Here is a 24,885-nt window from a genome sequence, read left to right as displayed (position 1 = left end):
TCCATACACGGAAGTCTTATTTTTATATAGGTCATATATATGTGAAGTGTAACCACAGTAATTATGCTCGGCCATACACGGTGTCCGTAGTGTACTGGCAGCCAACTATACGGGTGTGTCCGTAGTGTACTGGCAGCCAACTATACGGGTGTGTCCGTAGTGTACTGGCAGCCAACTATACGGGTGTGTCCGTAGTGTACTGGCAGCCAACTATACGGGTGTGTCCGTAGTGTACTGGCAGCCAACTATACGGGTGTGTCCGTAGTGTACTGGCAGGCCACTATACGGGTGTGTCCGTAGTGTACTGGCAGCCACTATACGGGTGTGTCCGTAGTGTACTGGCAGGCCAACTATACGGGTGTGTCCGTAGTGTACTGGCAGGCCAACTATACGGGTGTGTCCGTAGTGTACTGGCAGCCAACTATACGGGTGTGTCCGTAGTGTACTGGCAGCCAACTATACGGGTGTGTCCGTAGTGTACTGGCAGCCAACTATACGGGTGTGTCCGTAGTGTACTGGCAGCCAACTATACGGGTGTGTCCGTAGTGTACTGGCAGCCAACTATACGGGTGTGTCCGTAGTGTACTGGCAGGCCAACTATACGGGTGTGTCCGTAGTGTACTGGCAGGCCACTATACGGGTGTGTCCGTAGTGTACTGGCAGCCAACTATACGGGTGTGTCCGTAGTGTACTGGCAGCCAACTATACGGGTGTGTCCGTAGTGTACTGGCAGCCAACTATATCGGGTGTGTCCGTAGTGTACTGGCAGCCAACTATACGGGTGTTGTCCGTAGTGTACTGGCAGGCCAACTATAACGGGTGTGTCCGTAGTGTACTGGCAGGCCAAACTATAACGGGTGTGTCCGTAGTGTACTGGCAGCCAGTTACGATACGGGTGTGTCCGTAGTGTTACTGGCAGCCAACTATACGGGTGTGTCCGTAGTGTACTGGCAGCCAACTATACGGGTGTGTCCGTAGTGTACTGGCAGCCAACTATACGGGTGTGTCCGTAGTGTACTGGCAGCCAACTATACGGGTGTGTCCGTAGTGTACTGGCAGGCCACTATACGGGTGTGTCCGTAGTGTACTGGCAGCCAACTATACGGGTGTGTCCGTAGTGTACTGGCAGCCAACTATACGGGTGTGTCCGTAGTGTACTGGCAGCCAACTATACGGGTGTGTCCGTAGTGTACTGGCAGCCAACTATACGGGTGTGTCCGTAGTGTACTGGCAGCCAACTATACGGGTGTGTCCGTAGTGTACTGGCAGCCAACTATACGGGTGTGTCCGTAGTGTACTGGCAGGCCACTATACGGGTGTGTCCGTAGTGTACTGGCAGCCAACTATACGGGTGTGTCCGTAGTGTACTGGCAGCCAACTATACGGGTGTGTCCGTAGTGTACTGGCAGCCAACTATACGGGTGTGTCCGTAGTGTACTGGCAGCCAACTATACGGGTGTGTCCGTAGTGTACTGGCAGCCAACTATACGGGTGTGTCCGTAGTGTACTGGCAGCCAACTATACGGGTGTGTCCGTAGTGTACTGGCAGCCAACTATACGGGTGTGTCCGTAGTGTACTGGCAGCCACTATACGGGTGTGTCCGTAGTGTACTGGCAGCCAACTATACGGGTGGTGTCCGTAGTGTACTGGCAGCCAACTATACGGGTGTGTCCGTAGTGTACTGGCAGCCAACTATACGGGTGTGTCCGTAGTGTACTGGCAGCCAACTATACGGGTGTGTCCGTAGTGTACTGGCAGCCAACTATACGGGTGTGTCCGTAGTGTACTGGCAGCCAACTATACGGGTGTGTCCGTAGTGTACTGGCAGCCAACTATACGGGTGTGTCCGTAGTGTACTGGCAGCCACTATACGGGTGTGTCCGTAGTGTACTGGCAGCCAACTATACGGGTGTGTCCGTAGTGTACTGGCAGCCAACTATACGGGTGTGTCCGTAGTGTACTGGCAGCCAACTATACGGGTGTGTCCGTAGTGTACTGGCAGCCAACTATACGGGTGTGTCCGTAGTGTACTGGCAGCCAACTATACGGGTGTGTCCGTAGTGTACTGGCAGCCAACTATACGGGTGTGTCCGTAGTGTACTGGCAGCCAACTATACGGGTGTGTCCGTAGTGTACTGGCAGCCACTATACGGGTGTGTCCGTAGTGTACTGGCAGCCAACTATACGGGTGTGTCCGTAGTGTACTGGCAGCCAACTATACGGGTGTGTCCGTAGTGTACTGGCAGGCCACTATACGGGTGTGTCCGTAGTGTACTGGCAGGCCACTATACGGGTGTGTCCGTAGTGTACTGGCAGCCAACTATACGGGTGTGTCCGTAGTGTACTGGCAGCCAACTATACGGGTGTGTCCGTAGTGTACTGGCAGCCAACTATACGGGTGTGTCCGTAGTGTACTGGCAGCCAACTATACGGGTGTGTCCGTAGTGTACTGGCAGCCACTATACGGGTGTGTCCGTAGTGTACTGGCAGCCAACTATACGGGTGTGTCCGTAGTGTACTGGCAGCCAACTATACGGGTGTGTCCGTAGTGTACTGGCAGGCCACTATACGGGTGTGTCCGTAGTGTACTGGCAGGCCACTATACGGGTGTGTCCGTAGTGTACTGGCAGCCAACTATACGGGTGTGTCCGTAGTGTACTGGCAGCCAACTATACGGGTGTGTCCGTAGTGTACTGGCAGCCAACTATACGGGTGTGTCCGTAGTGTACTGGCAGCCAACTATACGGGTGTGTCCGTAGTGTACTGGCAGCCACTATACGGGTGTGTCCGTAGTGTACTGGCAGCCAACTATACGGGTGTGTCCGTAGTGTACTGGCAGCCAACTATACGGGTGTGTCCGTAGTGTACTGGCAGCCACTATACGGGTGTGTCCGTAGTGTACTGGCAGCCAACTATACGGGTGTGTCCGTAGTGTACTGGCAGCCAACTATACGGGTGTGTCCGTAGTGTACTGGCAGCCAACTATACGGGTGTGTCCGTAGTGTACTGGCAGCCACTATACGGGTGTGTCCGTAGTGTACTGGCAGCCAACTATACGGGTGTGTCCGTAGTGTACTGGCAGCCAACTATACGGGTGTGTCCGTAGTGTACTGGCAGGCCACTATACGGGTGTGTCCGTAGTGTACTGGCAGCCAACTATACGGGTGTGTCCGTAGTGTACTGGCAGGCCACTATACGGGTGTGTCCGTAGTGTACTGGCAGCCAACTATACGGGTGTGTCCGTAGTGTACTGGCAGCCAACTATACGGGTGTGTCCGTAGTGTACTGGCAGCCAACTATACGGGTGTGTCCGTAGTGTACTGGCAGCCAACTATACGGGTGTGTCCGTAGTGTACTGGCAGCCAACTATACGGGTGTGTCCGTAGTGTACTGGCAGGCCACTATACGGGTGTGTCCGTAGTGTACTGGCAGCCAACTATACGGGTGTGTCCGTAGTGTACTGGCAGGCCACTATACGGGTGTGTCCGTAGTGTACTGGCAGCCAACTATACGGGTGTGTCCGTAGTGTACTGGCAGCCAACTATACGGGTGTGTCCGTAGTGTACTGGCAGCCAACTATACGGGTGTGTCCGTAGTGTACTGGCAGCCAACTATACGGGTGTGTCCGTAGTGTACTGGCAGCCAACTATACGGGTGTGTCCGTAGTGTACTGGCAGCCAACTATACGGGTGTGTCCGTAGTGTACTGGCAGCCAACTATACGGGTGTGTCCGTAGTGTACTGGCAGCCAACTATACGGGTGTGTCCGTAGTGTACTGGCAGCCAACTATACGGGTGTGTCCGTAGTGTACTGGCAGCCAACTATACGGGTGTGTCCGTAGTGTACTGGCAGCCAACTATACGGGTGTGTCCGTAGTGTACTGGCAGGCCACTATACGGGTGTGTCCGTAGTGTACTGGCAGGCCACTATACGGGTGTGTCCGTAGTGTACTGGCAGGCCACTATACGGGTGTGTCCGTAGTGTACTGGCAGGCCACTATACGGGTGTGTCCGTAGTGTACTGGCAGCCAACTATACGGGTGTGTCCGTAGTGTACTGGCAGCCAACTATACGGGTGTGTCCGTAGTGTACTGGCAGGCCACTATACGGGTGTGTCCGTAGTGTACTGGCAGGCCACTATACGGGTGTGTCCGTAGTGTACTGGCAGGCCACTATACGGGTGTGTCCGTAGTGTACTGGCAGGCCACTATACGGGTGTGTCCGTAGTGTACTGGCAGCCAACTATACGGGTGTGTCCGTAGTGTACTGGCAGGCCACTATACGGGTGTGTCCGTAGTGTACTGGCAGGCCACTATACGGGTGTGTCCGTAGTGTACTGGCAGGCCACTATACGGGTGTGTCCGTAGTGTACTGGCAGGCCACTATACGGGTGTGTCCGTAGTGTACTGGCAGCCAACTATACGGGTGTGTCCGTAGTGTACTGGCAGCCAACTATACGGGTGTGTCCGTAGTGTACTGGCAGGCCACTATACGGGTGTGTCCGTAGTGTACTGGCAGGCCACTATACGGGTGTGTCCGTAGTGTACTGGCAGCCAACTATACGGGTGTGTCCGTAGTGTACTGGCAGGCCACTATACGGGTGTGTCCGTAGTGTACTGGCAGCCAACTATACGGGTGTGTCCGTAGTGTACTGGCAGCCAACTATACGGGTGTGTCCGTAGTGTACTGGCAGGCCACTATACGGGTGTGTCCGTAGTGTACTGGCAGCCAACTATACGGGTGTGTCCGTAGTGTACTGGCAGCCAACTATACGGGTGTGTCCGTAGTGTACTGGCAGCCAACTATACGGGTGTGTCCGTAGTGTACTGGCAGCCAACTATACGGGTGTGTCCGTAGTGTACTGGCAGCCAACTATACGGGTGTGTCCGTAGTGTACTGGCAGCCAACTATACGGGTGTGTCCGTAGTGTACTGGCAGGCCACTATACGGGTGTGTCCGTAGTGTACTGGCAGGCCACTATACGGGTGTGTCCGTAGTGTACTGGCAGGCCACTATACGGGTGTGTCCGTAGTGTACTGGCAGCCAACTATACGGGTGTGTCCGTAGTGTACTGGCAGCCAACTATACGGGTGTGTCCGTAGTGTACTGGCAGCCAACTATACGGGTGTGTCCGTAGTGTACTGGCAGCCAACTATACGGGTGTGTCCGTAGTGTACTGGCAGCCAACTATACGGGTGTGTCCGTAGTGTACTGGCAGGCCACTATACGGGTGTGTCCGTAGTGTACTGGCAGCCAACTATACGGGTGTGTCCGTAGTGTACTGGCAGCCAACTATACGGGTGTGTCCGTAGTGTACTGGCAGCCAACTATACGGGTGTGTCCGTAGTGTACTGGCAGCCAACTATACGGGTGTGTTCACACTCGCCACTATCCACGGTCAGCGAAGCACTCTCTACACCACCACAGTCGGTCTGGCAACAGCCTGGCAACCTAAAAAATTTCTCTTTAACAATTAAAACTGTTATAATTAATGGTGACACAAAATGATATTCAATAAACTCAAGTGTTCCACATTATTACAGATAATTCTACACAATGTTCTTATAATATTTAATCCAACAACTACATAAAAAAACGCGAAACAAACCAAAATAATATTTCTACTAGCAGCAATAATTTTCCACTTTAGTTGATAAATGTAACTTAAACCCAGAACGGCAAAATAATCTTTACACTTCTCCGTGCTAAATCGAGTCTTCTTTCCTGTGTATAATCTGTCAAGGTGAGGTTAGTTATAGTTGGTAATTACAGCCTAAGGAAGAGCATTAAGACGTCTGAACAGGTGTAGTGTTCGGTGTTGTGGGCGCCAGCCTCCCGTCACAAGCCTCCCGTCACAAGCCTCCCGTCACAAGCCTCCCGTCACAAGCCTCCCGTCACAAGTCTCCCGTCATTATGTCTCAATGTGACGGCTCTAGCTTGACAGTTTATCCCTAAAGGAGGGACCTGAAGACAAAACAAATACTTGCTATACAATTTAAATTTATAAAATGAACACACAGTGATCAAGTGTGTGTGTGTGTGTGTGTGTGTGTGTGTGTGTGTGTGTGTGTGTGTGTGTGTGTGTGGGAGTGTCTGCACGCAGGACACTGTATTGTAAATTATAAATGTCTTTATCTCTTGTGATCTATTTATGGCTGAATTTATCCAAGCATTAAAATTAAAAGTAAAAACCCCATGATTGATCTAAGGTGAGAGTTAAGGGTTATACATCCCCTAATGTCAACAAGTTGTGAAGACGTTCAACGCCATAACACACCCCACATTAGTATCTTTACCACGTCTTTAAAATCAAGGATTTTCCATAGGCCTCATCTCACTATTTATGAACTTATTAGGTTCTCCTTAATACAATAGCGTGATAGATCTGAGAACACTCCCTGGAGTGTTCTTACATTCTCTTACTCGTCCCTGGAGTAGGACGGAAATGTAGCCAATACCATGGGTAACCCCACACACACACGCCTTCACCAGGATATGCTGTAGCCAGTGTAACCTGGGGTCCGTCCGAATCCATTTAGGAGTGTGGAGAAAACTATTATTTACACCTGAGTGTATGCGGGTAATTTGTACAAACTTGGATTAGCTACCAGCTCCGAGCCTCAAGACTAATAGTGGATTTGGCCGGATTCTAGGTCTAATTTACTTATGGCGTAGCATAGTCCAATGAGTTAAGGCGCGCGTCTAAGGTTACCCATGACGCCTGCTGGAGGCCCCGTCTTGCAACATTCATTTTCGCACAGTTTCTCCTTGTCAAGTCTTGTGTAAGACTACATGAAGTCTCTCGGGTAACTATCACCCGAGTATTTTATGTGATAAAAGTTGCTAAGGTTGAGGATTTCACAGTTGTCGTTATCCTCCCTCCGTGGCGACGGAGGGAGGGAGACGACACGACAACTGACACCTACTCCTTCCGTGGCGACAAGTGACACCTACTCCTTCCGTGGCGACAAGTGACACCTACTCCTTCCGTGGCGACAACTGACACCTACTCCTTCCGTGGCGACAACTGACACCTACTCTTTCCCGGCAGGGCGATGACACCTACGAGTTCGGCTACGACACCCGTGGTGGGAGGACTGGCGCCAGGTTCTTCAGACACGAGGAGAAGGGTGCCGACGGCCGCGTGCGAGGCCAATATGGCTTTGTCGACGCCAACGACGACCTCCACGTCGTCGTCTACGTCACAGACGCCCTGGGACACAGGTACACATCACATTCACCTTTAGTTTTGCTTTTAATGCATCTGCTTGCAGCAACAATAACTTTGCATCAACGTTATTAACGTTAATTCAACGTTGATGAGGCGTTGAACTGGCGTTGCCCAGTGCCCGCTGGACTGTTGCTAAATCCATATTTTTACATTGTTCTACAAGTTTCCTCCTACACTTAACAATGACATTATTAATACACTTAACAATGACATTATTAATAATGACCACCTAATATATGATGATTATCTTATCAGTAATTATTGTTTTTGTGATCCACTGATACAAACCAGCACACTAAGCTGATGAACTACGGGTAAGTCATGTTTATTGTCATTTATGCTAAATAGTATGTCATTCACTATTATGTATAACTAACATATTTCCTCGTGACGAAGAATAACACTTATTTACAACGCAGAATACGGACGGAAACCCACAAGATTGAGGGCTACGGCAAGGAGCTGTCCAAGATACTTGAGAAGGGAGCGTCCAGTGCTGATGTCAAAGACCAGATCAATCTAATCCTGAAGGAGCAGTCATCGTCCAGCCCGAGGCCTCGTATAACTTCAACCACCCTGAAGATTTCCCAGACATCGACCACAACGACACGACCTCTAACTACCCCCCGAAGCATTCACCGGTCGACCCGAGGGACGCAGATACCGACGGGACCCGAACCTTACTTCGACGACGAAGACGACTCTGAGCCCTCCGCCACCAGCCCGCGACCATCCACCACCAGGACACACCCCAACACACTCCCTGGAGGCAGGCCCGGCTCTCGCTTCACGGCCTCGAGTGCTCTACAGGGTGGCAAACCAGTCTTCCCTCTGGGTTTCGACGATACAGATGGACACCTTCGGGACACGTCGCCATCGCTGGCCGAGGTTGAACTGGTCTCGGCGCCAGCTCCGGCAGCTACTCATCCCCCAGCTGTATTCTCAGGCTCAGGTACTGCCTCATTTGTTTTTATCTAGCAGTCTTTATGTTAATTACAAAAGTAAAGTGAGAATATGGGACTAAACATCAACCCAAGTTGCCTGTTGCCATGTTAAATACAGTAGTTTTTATGGCCTTGTTATACACATAGTGGATGGTTAACAAAATAGTCGGAACATATCGTGAGGTCTACGTAAAGTACCGTAGTGCTCTTCTGCGATTATTACTCAAAATATACATAAACTTTATATTGACATAATAAGTAAATTTGCAAACACTAAAATTACGTCATATTACAAACTCGAAGACCTCCATGAGCTTCAGGTCAAAATTCGCATGCAAGTTTCAGCTCGATCATGTGAAGACTGGTAAACTTGACCTTGAAGGGAATCTCTCCGTAATGACTAGAAAAAACAAAACCCAAGGCAACAGTGTATTAATTTGCAAGGTTAACAAGATATCTGGCTTTATACCTAGAGGCTCTAGCAGTACACCACTTAGCTATGTTACAGTCACCCTGAGCTAGCGAGACCACATACATGACACTACACAACGCTCACCCACCTACACACTCCTCACCCACCTACACGACGCTTACACATTATCTTGAAAAGTAAATATTACACAATTGATAACGTCAAAAATATTCCTTTCAATCTTACGATAATATATAAAACGTTGAAAGTATATTTCCTTGAGACAGGTGTAGAGAATAACTGGAGAAGCAACGAAGGAGATAACGTATTAAACTATCAGATAAAGACCTCACAACCAAGTTACAACATTTGTTCACAAACAGTAGCAGAAAAGTGAAAACTTTTTAGCTATAAAAATATAATGGCTAGATCAGGGATCTGCTTATTCATGGGTCAGTAAACTTTCTTTAGTAATCCGGCCTAAAATTGGCCAGTCGGCCTATGATAGGGTTCTCACCTCGCATTTGACCGTTTAAAATGTGTTTAATTAATGCTACGCATTTTATTTCAGACAATAGCGTACTCCTGGGCACTCCCAGCCCAGCTCAGAATGACGAGAGATTTTCACAAGCCTTTCAGTCCTCGCTTGACTCTATGTTCTCCACCAGGGCGACTCCCGGCATAGCCACGTCACCGCCAGGCTTGCCTTCACCAACACGGACTTCGGCATTCCACACACCCTCCTCTTCAGGGCACCCTACAGCCAACAGCAACCCTGAGACCCAACAGCAGAGGTCTCAGGAGCCACAGACTCTACCCCCGGGGCAAGTCTCCAACACCGCCCCGCTCTCCGTTACCATTCCTCTCAGGGACTCGCTCTCAGCCGAGGAGTATCAGGAGCTGCAGGACTACCTCAACAGGATCCTGCGTGGCGGCACGAGCCCGCTAGGTGACATGGTGCTGCGTAAACTCGACTTGAGAGACATGGGAGTCGAACTCAACGGAGACCTGAGCAGTTCCTTGCGCGAGGTGCAGGGCGGCGGAGGCGGCCTGGCCGTGTTCGTCAACCAGGACATGATCAACAGTGATATAATCGACAGTGATATAATCGACGCTGATATAATCGACGGTGATATAATCGACGGTGATATAATCAACGGTGATATAATCAACGGTGATATAATCGACGATGATATAATCAACGGTGATATAATCGACGGTGGTATTATCGACGGAGGCATCATAGGTGCAAGTGGGGATAATTTTGCAAGAAGTCTTGAACGTGACATAATTGACGGTATGAAAGATTCAAGTGATGATAATTTTGGTAGAAGTCTTGACATGCTTGATGGAGCTTCAGTTAACAGTGGGATCATAGGTAGCTCCGGATTTAGCAACAACAACAACAATAATAATAATAATAATAATAATAATAATAATAATAATAATAATAATAATAATAATAATAATAACAACAACAGAGCCCTGGGTGATATAATGGGCGCCGCCAACAGAGCGGTCAACAGAGGTAAAACTCTTGGGAGCGATATAATCGACGGTGATATTATTAATGGCGGGATCATCAACATTGAAACACTCACTGGCAGCGAACTCGCCATTATTGCAAACAACAATAGGAATAAAAATTTATTCCACAATGATGATAGCACAGTAAATGACGGCAGCATGAACCGGGACACAGTAGATGACAGCAGCATCAACCAGGACACAGTAGATGACAGCAGCATCAACCAGGACACAGTAGATGACAGCCGCATCAACCTGGACACAGTAGATGACAGCAGCATCAACCAGGACACAGTAGATGACAGCCGCATCAACCTGGACACAACTTCTCTCCGTCATATCCGAAAAAGTTTCGAACCCACCGACAGACGGAAGAGCTTCTCCGATCCCGATCTTAGCAGCCAGATGCTCATCACCGGGCGAAGGCCTTCTGTTATCGATCAGATCATCGCTTTTCGCAAGCCCAATTACCCAGATAACTTCGACCAGCGGAGCTCCTTCGTGGGAATCACTAACGCTGTGGTGGGTGGAGGTGGGAGGCCGGAGGCCATACACTACATGCCGTCGCCTGACCTCACCACCGGGAGGCCCCCGCCACCGGAACACAACTCTTCCCCGTCATCACACGTCTCTGATCCAAGAGTCGAGGTCAGTTCCGCAAGATCCTCCGAGAAAGATTTTGAAACCAGACAAGTTCGAGACAACTCCAATATTGGCAACTATGACCCTTCCTGGACACGAAACAATGATTTCGACATCAGACAAAACTTTGATAACACTGGTCAACACGATAACAAAGCGAGTAATTCTATTCAGAATACTTACAGACAGATCGATAACATTTCTCAAGATAATTCTTCATCAGCCATTCAAGTCGATCACAGTTCTGTGCAAGAGACTTTTAATGTTAATGTCAGTCTAAGAAACTCCGACCAACCTTCGGTGCTCAGTGGTGCCGCTTCCAGCAAAAATGTTGACAATTCTGACCAAACTGTTTATTTCCCAGCACCATCGCCTCAGAACAATTTAAAGTCTTCAAGTGATAAGTCCATTAGTGGCACCTCAAGACAAAACAACTACATACAAGATAGATCACCTCAGAATGATTCTGGCCCAAGGATAAATGCGATTGATGACAATCGCGGGGAATTTATGACGTTTACGGCATCACAGAATACCTACAACGCCAGAGATAACGTCAGTGACGTCTCCAACCAAGAGAATCAAGTGCCTGGTGCAGCGTCTGGCAAGGGCTTCACAACCATCCCGGACGACAGGTCAACTTTCAGTCTTTTGTCCAGCGAAAACCAGCCAGACAGAAGTGAAAGGATTGGTACTCCTCTCAAAAGTCGCCGTCCCACCATCAATCTGGTGAGGCCTATCAACTCAGATTATCAAATCCAGTCCAACTCTTCATTGCGACCCGTAACCGGGTCGTTCGTCTCGCCTGGCCACTCACCTGTTCAGATCGACTCTACCATCACAACCACCACCTTAACCAACATGCTAGACTTTGTAGACCATCATCCACACATCGACCAACAAGACCTGAATACCCAACCATTTCCAGGACCTCCACCCAGCTTCCCAGGTGCTGATGGCTCTCAACCGCCACAAATCCACAATGACATGACAGTGAAAAATCTGCCGAACGAGGAAGAGGGTCGTGTCATCGTAGCAATGAAACCTGGCGACAGTGAGGTCACCGCCAGCAGCGTCCGGGCTCAAGAAGCACATCGTGAAGCAAAGAACAGCATAGGTTTAATGAGTCTGGGAGATAGTGGACACCTCCCCTTCGCTCCATCTTTACCGGAGCCCTCTACGTATGCATCAGTTCCATATGAGGTAACGAAGACGGAATCCGCGCCCTTACAACGCCCCTCGCAGCAGTATATATCTGTTTCTTCGCCATTAAAACAACCCTTCACCTTGCCGCCGCCACCACAGGCTGCCCCCTTGCCAACCTCCCACGGGTCTTCCCTACCACCGCACCATATTTCAACACTGCCACCTCCCCATGTTTCAGCGCCTACGCCGCCCCACGGTCATATATCTCATAAATCCCGTGTTACGACTTTGCTACCACTTCATGGCATAAATCACTCGCCAGGTCACGGGTCTCGCAACGCCCCGCCCCACGGACCCACAACACCGTCGTCGCCGCCTCGTGGCTTGACAACGGAACCCATATTCTCTCCAGTCCTCGGAGACTTCCCCAGCCCTCCCCACAGGTTTGATCTAGGTTCCCCACCCAGTCTCTCCCACTCCCGCTCACCCCTCGACCTCCCACACAGCCTCCCACCGGAGGATGTCGTGCCGTTCCTCCACCACGGCCCGCCCCTCATCCCCACGCACCCCTCCATCATCTATCCCGGACGAGTCTCCTACCAGGAGCTCAAGTTCACTACCTACCCGTCACAGCGCAGGTCTGGTAGGGCAGCTGCTCGCTTCTCCGACATCAGCAGTCGCCATCGGTAAAACTATCTGCAGATAGATACTTGCTTTACCATAAAAAGTGTTATAACATAACTTATTTTCCTCTATTGTTTAGTTCCCCCGCCACATGTATAGACCGTGGCTGGTGTGCTTATTTATAATGTACAGTAGTTTAACAAAGTCATTGGAAATAATTTAACGTAGTTCTGTATCGTAAGTAGTTGTATATAGTTTTATATCACTAATAAGTCAGATTAAGATGATTGTGTTTGGGAAAACATGTCATAATGTTACTTAAAAATACAGAAGGTAGTCTATCTCAAAGTTTGCAGCCAGTAACGTGACCGAGTCAGCCAAGTTGGGTTACATAAGGAGATGAGAACTTCCACTCAGTGACCCTCAGCACTGATGAATGATTCCTGCAGTGCCAGCAGCCTGGGCGTTGATCATACCATGTTCGGTCCTTCACATATACAGTAGCCCCTTTACCAAATATACCTAATGTATTAAATCGAGCACTGTACTACAGCAAGTCTTGTATGGAGGTGTGAGGTGGTAGAGAGAGACTCACCCACCCTGGAAAGTCGGCCACTGAGCACGTCTAACGTGACGCATCCCTCCTGGACACATTATTGTTGACACACATCACGTACAGCTGATGAGGCCGGAGTGGCGGCCTGCTATCTTGTCTTCCAAGACCAGACGATATCTATGGCTGGCTGACACAATGCACAGACATCAACTTTACTCAAATTTATCTATATAAATGTTTATACATTAACAATTGAACTAAGGTCAATAAATATAACATGATTATAAATATGTATTGTATAATTTAAAAACAAACATTTCCATTTGTAAATGTGTATAGTGTCAGTCGTCTGTTACCAGCGATATCTTGCCACAGCAGCGCCAGGCTAGCGCAAGCTGCTGCAACAAATGTGAAGAACGTGCTAAGAATTACTGCTACAGCGAGACGAACCGGAACCTTCAATACATTTATCAAAGTATGCGCTTAAGCTGTTGAGCAATTCGAATAGAAAACGGTCGTAAAACATTAACTTGATTTCTGCTATCAATGTACAACACGAGGACCTCTGGCAAGGAGTCTGGCAGTGTTCTTAGCCAGCTGTTCTTCCTATTTGTGCTTACGGGGATTAAGTTCCAACTCCCGTGGCCCACAAATTAGGTTATCGGTCGCTTGGTAATAAAGACAAATAATTGTGTATTTTGTCGTGCCTATATTTCCAACTATGAGTTAATCTTCACTACGTCCTCCGATTTATTACACTTCCTTATACTTCCACTGAAGAAATACTTCACATTTCAATGCATTTCCAGTTCCAACTCTTATCTCGCTGAGTCCCAAGTGAGCAAAATAATCCTCAGCAATTTGTCTAATTATCTTTTATGGCATCAGTTGTATTTTTATTATATTTCCTCCTGTGAGAGGCAGGGTTCTCAACCCTCACAGCCAGGCCCCAGGCTGTGCGTGGAGGGGTTGCCCTACTCGACAGTAACACAGACACTTCAGCGTTAACTCCGGCAGAGGAAGTGCTTCATATTTTGATTAATCAAGTTTGCAGAGTATAATCATGTCTCCATTGATCCGCAAGTATTCAGCCAAATACTTTCTTGCCTCATTATGATGGGACTCTAGATTCATCACTGAGTTAACTCATAATTCCTCTCCTTGCACTGAGTGAGAAACTTTCCCACGCTGCCGGTGCTTAAACTAGCTCTTATTTAATATACCAGATATGTGGCAAACTCCCGAAAATTTTAAAAATGTTCGATGAGGCGCGAGTACCATGCCGGTGCAGCTTACAGTTCTGGTGGTTTGAGGGAGCCAGCAAGCAATCTGGTAATGACTGTCACGCCTCAGGACATCGCTGCACTCGCATTACTCTGAAAATCCACAGTAGTTTCCAATATTATTAATTTTTAGGCTTGTAGGGAGAAAGTTGAGTGAAAGTTGTAACTACCTCAACCCTCGGCCACACTTGCCATCTCTCTCCACCATGTAGTCTCCCTCTTTCCCGCCTTCTGTAATGAAGTAGTTCAGATGATATGATAAGCGAGCCGCTGCTTTCACCTACACATACCACGATAGACTTTCGTCTATTAGTCGGCTTTCCCCACCATTACGCCCCCTCCCACAATAATGCCCCTAACAACGCTCCCCCGACATAACACCCATTGCCTACCCTCCCCCCCTCCCCATGGTGCCCACGAATCCCCTTCCCATGGGGAAGAGGAAGGGGACAACATGGATTTAGAGCGGGAGGAGCCTGTCAGTCACAGTTACTCAACCACAATGACAAAATCACAGAAGCTCTAGAAGAAAAGCAAATTGCAGATGTAGTATACACAAACTTTGTAAAGGTATTCGACAAATGTGACCATGGAGTGATAGCACACAAAATGAGGTCAATGGGAATAACTGGTAAAGTAGGACGCTGGATACTCAATTTCCTGTCGAACAGAACACAAAGAGTAACAGTCAATCAAATAAAATCAAGTCCAAGCGCAGTTAAAAGCTCTGTACCTCAAGGTACAGTCTTTGTACCACTGCTGTTCCTTATTCTCATATCAGATATAGATAAAAATACAAGTCACAGCTTCGTGTCATCCTTTGCAGATGACACAAAAATCAGCATGAAAATTACCTCTGCTGAAGACATGGAAAAATTACAAGCAGATATCAACAAAGTTTTCGATTGGGCAGCAGAAACAACATGACGTTTAACAGCGATAAATTCCAGGTACTCAGGTACGGCAAAAATGAGGACCTGAAACATAATACAGGGTACAAAACACATTCGAATCTGCCCATAATAGGTAAACAGCATGTCAAGGATTTGGGAATAATGATGTCCGACGATCTAACGTTTAGGGAGCATAACCAAGCAAGTATTGCGTCAGCCAGAAAAATGATAGGATGAATTACGAGAACTTTCAAATCCATGGACCCATCACTATGGTTGTACTCTTCAAGTCACTTGTGTTGTCCCGTCTCGAGTACTACTCAGTACTCACTTCCCCCTTCAGAGCAGGAGAGATTGCTGAAATAGAGGGAATACAGAGAACATATACGGCAGGCATAGACGCGATAAAGCACCTAAATTATTGGGATCATCTCAAAGCTCTCCAAATGTACTCACTAGAAAGGAGACGAGAGAGATACCAAATAATATACACATGGAAAATACTGGAAGGCCAGGTCCCTGATCTACACAGTAAAATAACAATGTGCTGGAGTGAACGATATGGAATAAAATGCAGAATAGAACCAGTGAGGAGCAAAGGTGCCATAGGCACAATCAGAGAACACTGTATAAACATCAGAGGTCCGCGGCTGTTCAACGTCCTCCCAGCGAGCATCAGAAATATTGCCGGTTGTTCAACCGTGGACATCTTCAAGAGAAAACTAGACTGTTTTCTAAAAGACGTTCCGGACCAACCGGGCTGTGGTGGGTATGTGGGCCTGCGGGCCGCTCCAAGCAACAGCCTGGTGGACCAAACTCTTACAAGTCAAGCCTGGTCTCGGGCCGGGCTTGGGGAGTAGAAGAACTCCCAGAACCCCATCAACCAGGTATCAAGCAGGTATCCTCACGGGAAGGGGATTCGTGTTATGTGGTGGATAATACATTACACACACATTATGGGGCGCATAATAAATAAATAAAGTGAAAATGAATCCCCTTAACTGTTTACTGCAGCAATATTTTGGGAGCACCTAACATGTTCACCTCATTACGTTCTCCGTCCATCTCCTCACATTCAGGTTCAGGAACAGCACGAGCCCATTATTACCAATTTAATGAATTTCATACCTCAGAAACACCCGTCTGAGGTATGCAGCATATTCTCCCTGGAAAGGTAGAGCACGCCTGCCCCTTGGACGTCAGTAAATAGTAAAAGAAAGCGTCAAGCCCAGAAGACTGTATAGCAGCGTCCACTTTACAACAATTAAAAGTTCCTAGAAATTATTCAAGATGCCGTTACGCGATCAAAGACAAGATAAACAATGTTAAATGAATCAGTCTCAGAGGACTTATACACGCATGATGCTAACCAGACCATCTTCATAAACATCAAGCTACTGCTCGCTAATCCAGCTGCAAAACTCTGCCAAGCTTTGCACATAATTTTTTATTTTTTAAATTTTTACATGCAAGCATGCAAGGTAAATACAATAAATACAATAAAAATAACAGAAGAAACATGGTAACAAGCAAAAACAAAAGGCTACCGGCCAGAAGGACCGACAGCACAGGACAAACAACAAGAAAAAACAGCAATCATCACGACAAAACAGAATACAAGAGAAAGCAATATAAACGGGCTAGCAATACACAAAGCATAATAACACATGAAACAAAACAAACATTATCATCACAACGTACAGGTAAGGCGTAAAGATAACAACATAAAATAAAACAAGAAAATCAAATATACAACAAGCCAAGAAAAAGAAACACAAGCTGCACAGGGCACAATAACAACACATACAGTAAACAAGAACACACAGCTAACTACCGGTCTCGCAATAAACAAAAGGAGAGGCACGAGCACAGAACACAATATGACAAACAATACAGCCAGAGGGGCACACAGTACAACATAATCATAGGAACAGATAATCAGGGAACATACTACAAAATGATAACAATAATAATAATAACAATAATAAAAATAACAAGAAAGGAAACATAAAATGCATAACAAACTAAAGGCAAAACACGACAAAGAGCATAAACCCAGACCGGGTCACACCAACAGCCCGAAGGGCACTCAACACGACACAAACAAACGCACAAACAGCACCATACAAACATACAACCACAAAAAACAGAACAATCAAAACATGACATCCACAACCAGACACACACACGGAACCAAACCCCGGACCACACAGGAACCGTAAACACACACACACAAAAGCCATACAAAGAAAACCCACAAAACCAAACCGGAGCACGCAGGAACCGGGAATCATAAACCCCCCCCACCCCCCCACCCACCCACACGCACACTCCACCCACACCCCACAACCATGCACACAAATGGAAACAACCCACAACACACAATATAAAAAAAAAAAATCATAGGCGAGGAGCACAGGACAGGAGTCAGGAGCATGTTTCTCAGGGAACAAATTCCAAGGATACTTCCTCTTATAGGCCTCCCAAATCAAATATTCCAAATCTGTAGGGGCACGACTCCCCTGTCGCCACGGGGCCTGCATAAACTCAGGAATCTCCAGATCAGGCGGCATCGGCCAAACCTGAAGCTCACTGACGCAAGTCGCATAACGAGGCCGGGGAGCGCAAACCACGCCCTTCGAGGAAGCAGACGACACCGAAGAAGTGTACGAGGGCGGCCGAGATGGCCGCGCCGCCATACGCACAGGAGCGGGGAACGCAGGAGACACTGAAGAGACGGCCGAAGACGGAAGAGGCGTCGAGACCGCCGCCGAGGAAACGGGGAACGAGAAGGGGGGCAACAGAACCCCCAGAGCGAGCAGTCTTCTTCAACACCATCACCAGGCCACCCCGCTCACCACCAACCTCAGCAGGGGGAACCACCCCCACGAAGAACCGGAGCCATCCGAGGCAGGCGACGCACCCGAAGCAGGACCCGCAGACACCATATCTGAAGTGGAGGCCGAAACACCGGCACTGTCATCCTCAGGCAGATGCACCTCCGCCACCATCGTAGTGTGCAACACACCCGGAGCCACCCCTCCGTCGCCTGAAGATCCACAATCGGCGAATTCGCCAACGTCGGCCCACGCTTGAGAAGAACGCCGGGAACGCTTAGGCACTGGCTGCACATCATCAGACCCGGAGGCTGACTCAGAGACATGCGCAACACAAGCCGGCCGAACTGATGCACGTCGCAGAACGGCAGCATCCTCAACCACATGGGGCACCAGGCCAGGGACAGGAGGAAGCGCCGGATCCACCCCAGCACTCAGCACATCCGAGACCCGAGGCACGGACACAGGGCCAGGCGTAGCAGCCAAAGACGTGGGAGAAGACAATGTCGCCTCACAAGGAGCACCAGGAATGCCCTCGGGAGCAGCGAAGACAGTGAGTGGAGCAGGTAGACCATCCGACGGCACCGCAATACCCGGTGGAGGGACAGCAACAACCGGAGGCACATCGGGCGACGCAGGGGGGGGGGGGCCTCAGCAGCTAACGGGACGCGCACCTCCTCATCCCTGGAATCCTCACCCAGAGGGAGCGGCGGGAAATCCTCTTCCCGGAACAAGTTGACAGGAGCAGCAGGGGCCTCAGAGCACCCAGCAGCCTGATGCCCAAACAGGCCACACCGGAAACAGGTACAGGGCTCCCGGGCATAATACACTCGGACTTAATAACCCATCAGCCAGACAGAAGATGGTATATCCGACCGCAGGCGCATTTCCAAGGCACGAATGTTCGTCTGCCTTCCAGCATACCTCCCTGATGAGAGCGTGTTCACCCACACGCTGATAACAGCACCATACCTCCCGAAGTAACGCTGGAAGAGGTCTTCAGGGAACTCCAGGGGCGCCCCATGGACACTGATATAAGTCAGGGCACCACTACGATCCGAAATCGCTACAGAGCCGGCATCACCCGGCAACGTACGCCCCTCATACCAACGGAGGAAGTCCCAGTACTTCTCCTCCCTCACGAACTTGAGAACAACCCGATGGACTGTAACAAGCTCAACACCGTAGATAGCCTCCACCGGGATACGAAGCATGTCACACATAACCATCTCGATGTCCGTATATCCAGCCTTACAAGTGAACTCCAGGCCTACGGAGTTCACAAGCACAACACGGGGAAGATGGCCTCCCATGTCAGAACCGCCACGTCAACACGCAGCCAGGCAGCAACAAAACTGGGAGGGCAGAGATGCCCACACCATCTGGCGACCAAAATGGCAAACAACCCCAACAACCAGGGAGGGTCAGCAAGACGTCCTCACTCCCCGGCTGCCAGGGCCGACTCTTTATATATATATATATATATATATATATATATATATATATATATATATATATATATATATATATATATATATATATATATATATATATATATATATATATATATATATATATATATATATATATATATATATATATATATATATATATATATATATATATATATATATATATATATATATATATATATATATATATATATATATATATATATATATATATATATATATATATATATATATATATATATATATATATATATATATATATATATATATATATATATATATATATATATATATATATATATATATATATATATATATATATATATATATATATATATATATATATATATATATATATATATATATATATATATATATATATATATATATATATATATATATATATATATATATATATATATATATATATATATATATATATATATATATATATATATATATATATATATATATATATATATATATATATATATATATATATATATATATATATATATATATATATATATATATATATATATATATATATATATATATATATATATATATATATATATATATATATATGCCCTATATATATATATATATATATATGTTGTTGTTTTACATTCAGCTACTTGGAACAAAAAGTTCCAAGTAGAACGGGCTATGGTGAGCCCAGAGTGAACATAAAATATGAAGTAATGCGCACAAATTTGATGACACAGTTGACAAACAATTACAAGCCTGTATCATATCTACCAATAGTATGGAAAGTATTTGAAAATATTACAAACAGCTGTACTTGTACTTTGTTAAAATCACAAAGCTATATCTCAGCCAAGTTGACTTCAGAATTCAGAAGAATACCATTGGGGATATTATTAGTCTGTTCTGCTTAATTTACTTACTTCTCCCAAAAATGAAATGACATTTTGCCGCTTTATTGAGCTAAGAAAAACCATTAATGCAGTAATTAACTTTTACTTAAACTTCAGCACAACGTCACTCCAGGCAACACTCTTAGTTATATGTGATCACATCTGAACAACAGAGACCAATACTAAAGCTCCGACTCTTCAGTTAACCACAAGAGTACGACAAGGCACCATATTAGTACAGTATCTCATATTTCTCTCATATATAATGACCTGTCAAATAATTCTAACCTTCTTAAATCTACTCTATTTCTTGATGACACTACAATCATTTTCTCTAGTTCCAATCCACACGCATTAATTCTTACAGTTAACAATGATTTAAATAAAGTGAACTTATATCAATGACATCCAACAATTCACACTAAACATTGACAAAAACCTACATTTAGAAACAAATCATCTAACAAAATTTACATTCAAATAAACAATAAAGACTGAGAATAAAAGTGTGAGAATATTCCTAGACTTATACTCTGTCAAGAGCCTTCAACACACACCATAGACAACAACGTGCCCACAACGGCTGTATTATAAACACCACACATTATGTGTTCCTCTTCTCTTCTCAAGCTATATTACTCACAGATATATTACCGTCTAACTGACGGTAACTGTACATGGGTGCAAACTATCTCAAACTCATCCAGCAAAAATCAGATGCCATAAACATAAGACATTCAGTCTTCAGACAACATTAAGGCCGCGCTGTTCAACACGCAGAAGGTACACACACTATAAATTATGTTGTGCTCTTTACACTTACAACATCTTACACTTGAATACTAACCATGACAAAACCGTTCCTAGACGCGTGCAGAAGAACGCATAAACATTATGCAGTAAACATAACTTCCCTAGTACGACTAAATTTATGCAAATACACCATACAAATAAATGGCCATATGTACGGAGCTCCCTCACTAATGCCTAGATCCTTCCTCATTATACAAACTGCGTTTTTAAAACACATCTGCCCAAGAACCCTGTACTTTACTTCTGTCTAAAAATATATCTCCATTACAAATATATTTTCTCATTATTAATATGTCTATTTTTAATTAATTTAAAATGACTATATTTCTGTTAACTTTGGCTCTCAACTGCCAATCGACTGGTGTACAGGTTCCTGAGCATAATAGGTTCTTATCAAACCTACATTTGAAACTGTGTATGGCGTCTGCCTCCACCACATCACTTTCTAGTGTATTCCATTTGTTAACTACTCCCACACTGAAAAATTCTTTATAGTGTCTCTGTGGCTCATTTGGGTACTTTGCTTCCATCTGAACCCCCTTGTTCGTATACCACCCGTGATAATAGTTTGTCTTTATCCACCGTATCAATTCCTCTAAGAATTTTACAGGTGGTAATCATGTCTCCATTAACTTTTCTGTCTTCCAGTGACGTGAGGTTTAATTCTTGCCCCCTTTCCTCGTGGCTCTTATCTCTTAGTTCTGGGACTAGTCTGGTGGCATACCTCTGCATTTTCTCTAACATCGTCTTGTGTTGAACTAGGACGCAACGCTGGAGCCGCATACGCCAGGATTGATCTGACATATTTACCTGAATTTACCTGAGGACCACTAATACTAGTGGCCTCGAGAAGGACAGGAAGCCAGCGGCTTGTCAAAGGTCCCCCATTTGCCCTGATGATCTTTTCCAGCTGTATTTTATAACCCAGCAGAGTTTACGGTTTCGGCGGGTAGGCGGTTCCACGGGTTTACAACCCTATGGGTGAAAAAGTATCTCCTAATTTCTGTCTAACATTGTGGCTAGTTGAGCTTGAACCCGTTGCTCCTCGTTCGTCTTACATCTGACCTTTTGAAGAAATTGTCTGGATCAACATTCGCCAAATTGTTCAGTATTTTAAAGGTTTCGATGAGGTCCGCCCTGTCTTGCTTGGTAAGTTATCATATATCAAAATGTATGATATACGAGGTTCTGAATGGCTCCTTGCACAGTTTCTGAAGGCAGTTCTTATACTGGCCAACCTAACATATGCCCCTGATGATATCCTTGTAACCTGTAACTTCCTGTAATTTACAAATCCCTAAAATTTCTTAAATATATTCACAAAATTTAAATGTAATTTCCATAAAAATATTATTATGTGAGCCATTACTACTTGTATGTGTTTTAAATAAATATTAATAAACAAACAGTTTAGTTTAGTTCATTTATTATGCACCCCATACCCATCTTGTGGGCGGTAGTGGAAAGGGTTACAGAGGCACATAATGGGCTCAGGGACTGAACCCCACAATTCATTTAGCTAAGCAAGTTACAATCTTGATGAGCTAGTTACAAAATCTAGTCTGTCCGAAACGCTTTGCGTAACAGTGGCTTTAGGCATTGTATGTACTAGCTCTATCTATAAATCCATCAACTTTTGTATCTTACCTTGTATGTAAGTACCTTACCTGAATAAAAATTTATTATTATTTATTATAATTCAATATAAGTCGTCACATCAACAATGGGTTCGAGATCGACCACAACAAGTACAGTTTCTAAATTAAGCAACTGACATATGTGGAGAGCTAGTGTCACAATTGATATGTTTGTCCTGCACACCGCCCCCCCATCCAGTGGGCAGCGGTGGATAGGTTACAATCACTTAGTTACTACCTACAGTTAGCAAACTGGGGATATTTGGCTAAAATTTCTGGTAGCAGATCATTTTGAATGAAATATTGACACATCGTTGGTACATTGGTTATAGAATTGTCTCTGAATTTACGTATCTTTTCGCACTCCATCACATAGTGACGGAGGGTGTGCGAATAATTTTGTTGACACAGTTTACATTTGGTCAGGTCTACATCGGCAGATAATGAGAATTCTCAGAGATACTTCTAACCAAACATACATTAATATCGATGGAATCTTCATCAGACATCAATATAAAATACAGAAATTTACGTTTTCTCTCGTGAGGTGAGAGAAAACGGCCTCCTGTCAGGGCGTCTTTACTATTTAAATGAATTTATTTTGACCTCCCTGTAGAGGTCAAAATAAATTGTTTAATCTTTAATGGCCTCTGCAGGAGTTAATGTTGAGGAGTATGGTCATGAGGTGAGCAACTCCAGTTGGTATACATTAGTAATAGAAGTGTCTTATTATTATAATTTGTTTGTTTCACATTCAGTTACATAGAGATGTAGTTCTGTTGACAGAGTTTACATTTGGTCAAATCTACATCAGCAAATGGTGGAAACTCCAAGATAAACTTAACCTGAGCCTAGGCCTACCAATACTATGTCTAGAACTCTGCCAACCTCCCGGCACAACCCATATATACGCGACTCTTCCTGTAAAGTTGTGATGACAGATAAAAAGCTATTTTAAGTTTCACTGCGCCTTAATTTTGTTCGAATTAACTGTAAATATACTGCCATAGGCAATCCAAGATTATAATCAACTTCATAACTCATTGTGTCGGGGGACAGGTCATACACGTTTGGCTTTTATCGAGGTTTCAAAGGTTGAATTACTGACTTCTCCCAGGATGTAACCCCACATGAACCTGACTAACTCCTGAGTATCTACTTACTGCTAGGTGAACAAGCCCATTAGGTGAAAGGAAATCTACCCAACCATTTGTCCCGCTCCTGTACCAGGTAAGTCCACTGCGAGCTCATAGCCCGTGCTGTTTGGAACTTGTTCCGAGTAGCTGAATCTATAACAACAACAACCATTTGCCCCGCCCAGGACTCGAACCCAGAGTTCTCCATTGTGCGTCGAGAACGAACCCGACTATACTACCGGGACCCCGGGACCCTCAGTAGAAGCAGAACCCTAGGTGAGTACAGATATATGTACTGTACTTACCTTGTTGTGCTTGCGGGGGTTGAACTTCCGCTCTTTGGTCCGTACGAGCTGTCTTTTTTGAGTGACTTTGCAGCCCGTCCTCCAAACAAAGACCCAGAAGTGATTCCATGCACCCGCCAAACCCCCTGTTTATGAATGAAAACGCTTTACACTCGACTAATAACTGATGACGTTCGAACACTTCCGGAACAAGTGCTTCACTGACGAATTTTGTTGGAACCACAACGCTGTAAATGCTTCACCCACGTACTACAAATACAAATATTCGCCAACAGAACCTAAAAACCTAACCTATGTCTATATATGCAGAAAATGCTAATATATTATAATATTATTTTATATTTGAGAAAATTCCTGTTTTGTATGAACAGCAAGTAAAAATTTATGAATGCATCTGTAGGGTCGACCGCTGGATGTAATGGCCTTGAGTCGAGGACGGATTGGACTTTGAGCTGGAGTAGCCCTAGGATTTGTTGATGTATAATGCTGAGGCTGTGTAAATTTCTGTAACGTTATGTTATGATTAGTTTATATTAGTTCCTCTTC

At 45.8% G+C, this 24,885-nt stretch overlaps 2 protein-coding genes across 3 annotated transcripts in view; both read left to right on the top strand.

The window, feature by feature from the left end:
• Nucleotides 1–24,885, top strand: part of LOC138350263 (uncharacterized) — a 273,690-nt gene that overhangs the window by 42,422 nt on the left and 206,383 nt on the right. The window lies entirely within an intron of this gene.
• Nucleotides 6,575–13,778, top strand: LOC123745178 (uncharacterized). The gene is made up of 4 exons (XM_069300372.1): nt 6,575–6,580; nt 7,052–7,224; nt 7,651–8,183; nt 9,159–13,778. Exons 1-4 carry the CDS (start codon nt 6,575–6,577, stop codon nt 12,590–12,592), a joined length of 4,146 nt encoding a protein of 1,381 aa, XP_069156473.1. The 3' UTR covers nt 12,593–13,778.

The sequence above is a fragment of the Procambarus clarkii genome, chromosome 44 (assembly GCF_040958095.1).
Source record: "Procambarus clarkii isolate CNS0578487 chromosome 44, FALCON_Pclarkii_2.0, whole genome shotgun sequence".
Taxonomy (NCBI): domain Eukaryota; kingdom Metazoa; phylum Arthropoda; class Malacostraca; order Decapoda; family Cambaridae; genus Procambarus; species Procambarus clarkii.
The sequence above is the reverse complement of the archived record's forward strand: the minus strand, read 5'-3'. Positions and strand labels throughout refer to the sequence as shown.

What these genes read in the sequence shown, in the direction of transcription:
- LOC123745178 (XM_069300372.1), top strand. An exon ending in ACAGACGCCCTGGGACACAG is followed by an intron (nt 7,225 to 7,650) that starts GTACACATCACA and finishes TTTACAACGCAG; the next exon opens with AATACGGACGGAAACCCACA. An exon ending in AGCTGTATTCTCAGGCTCAG is followed by an intron (nt 8,184 to 9,158) that starts GTACTGCCTCAT and finishes ATTTTATTTCAG; the next exon opens with ACAATAGCGTACTCCTGGGC.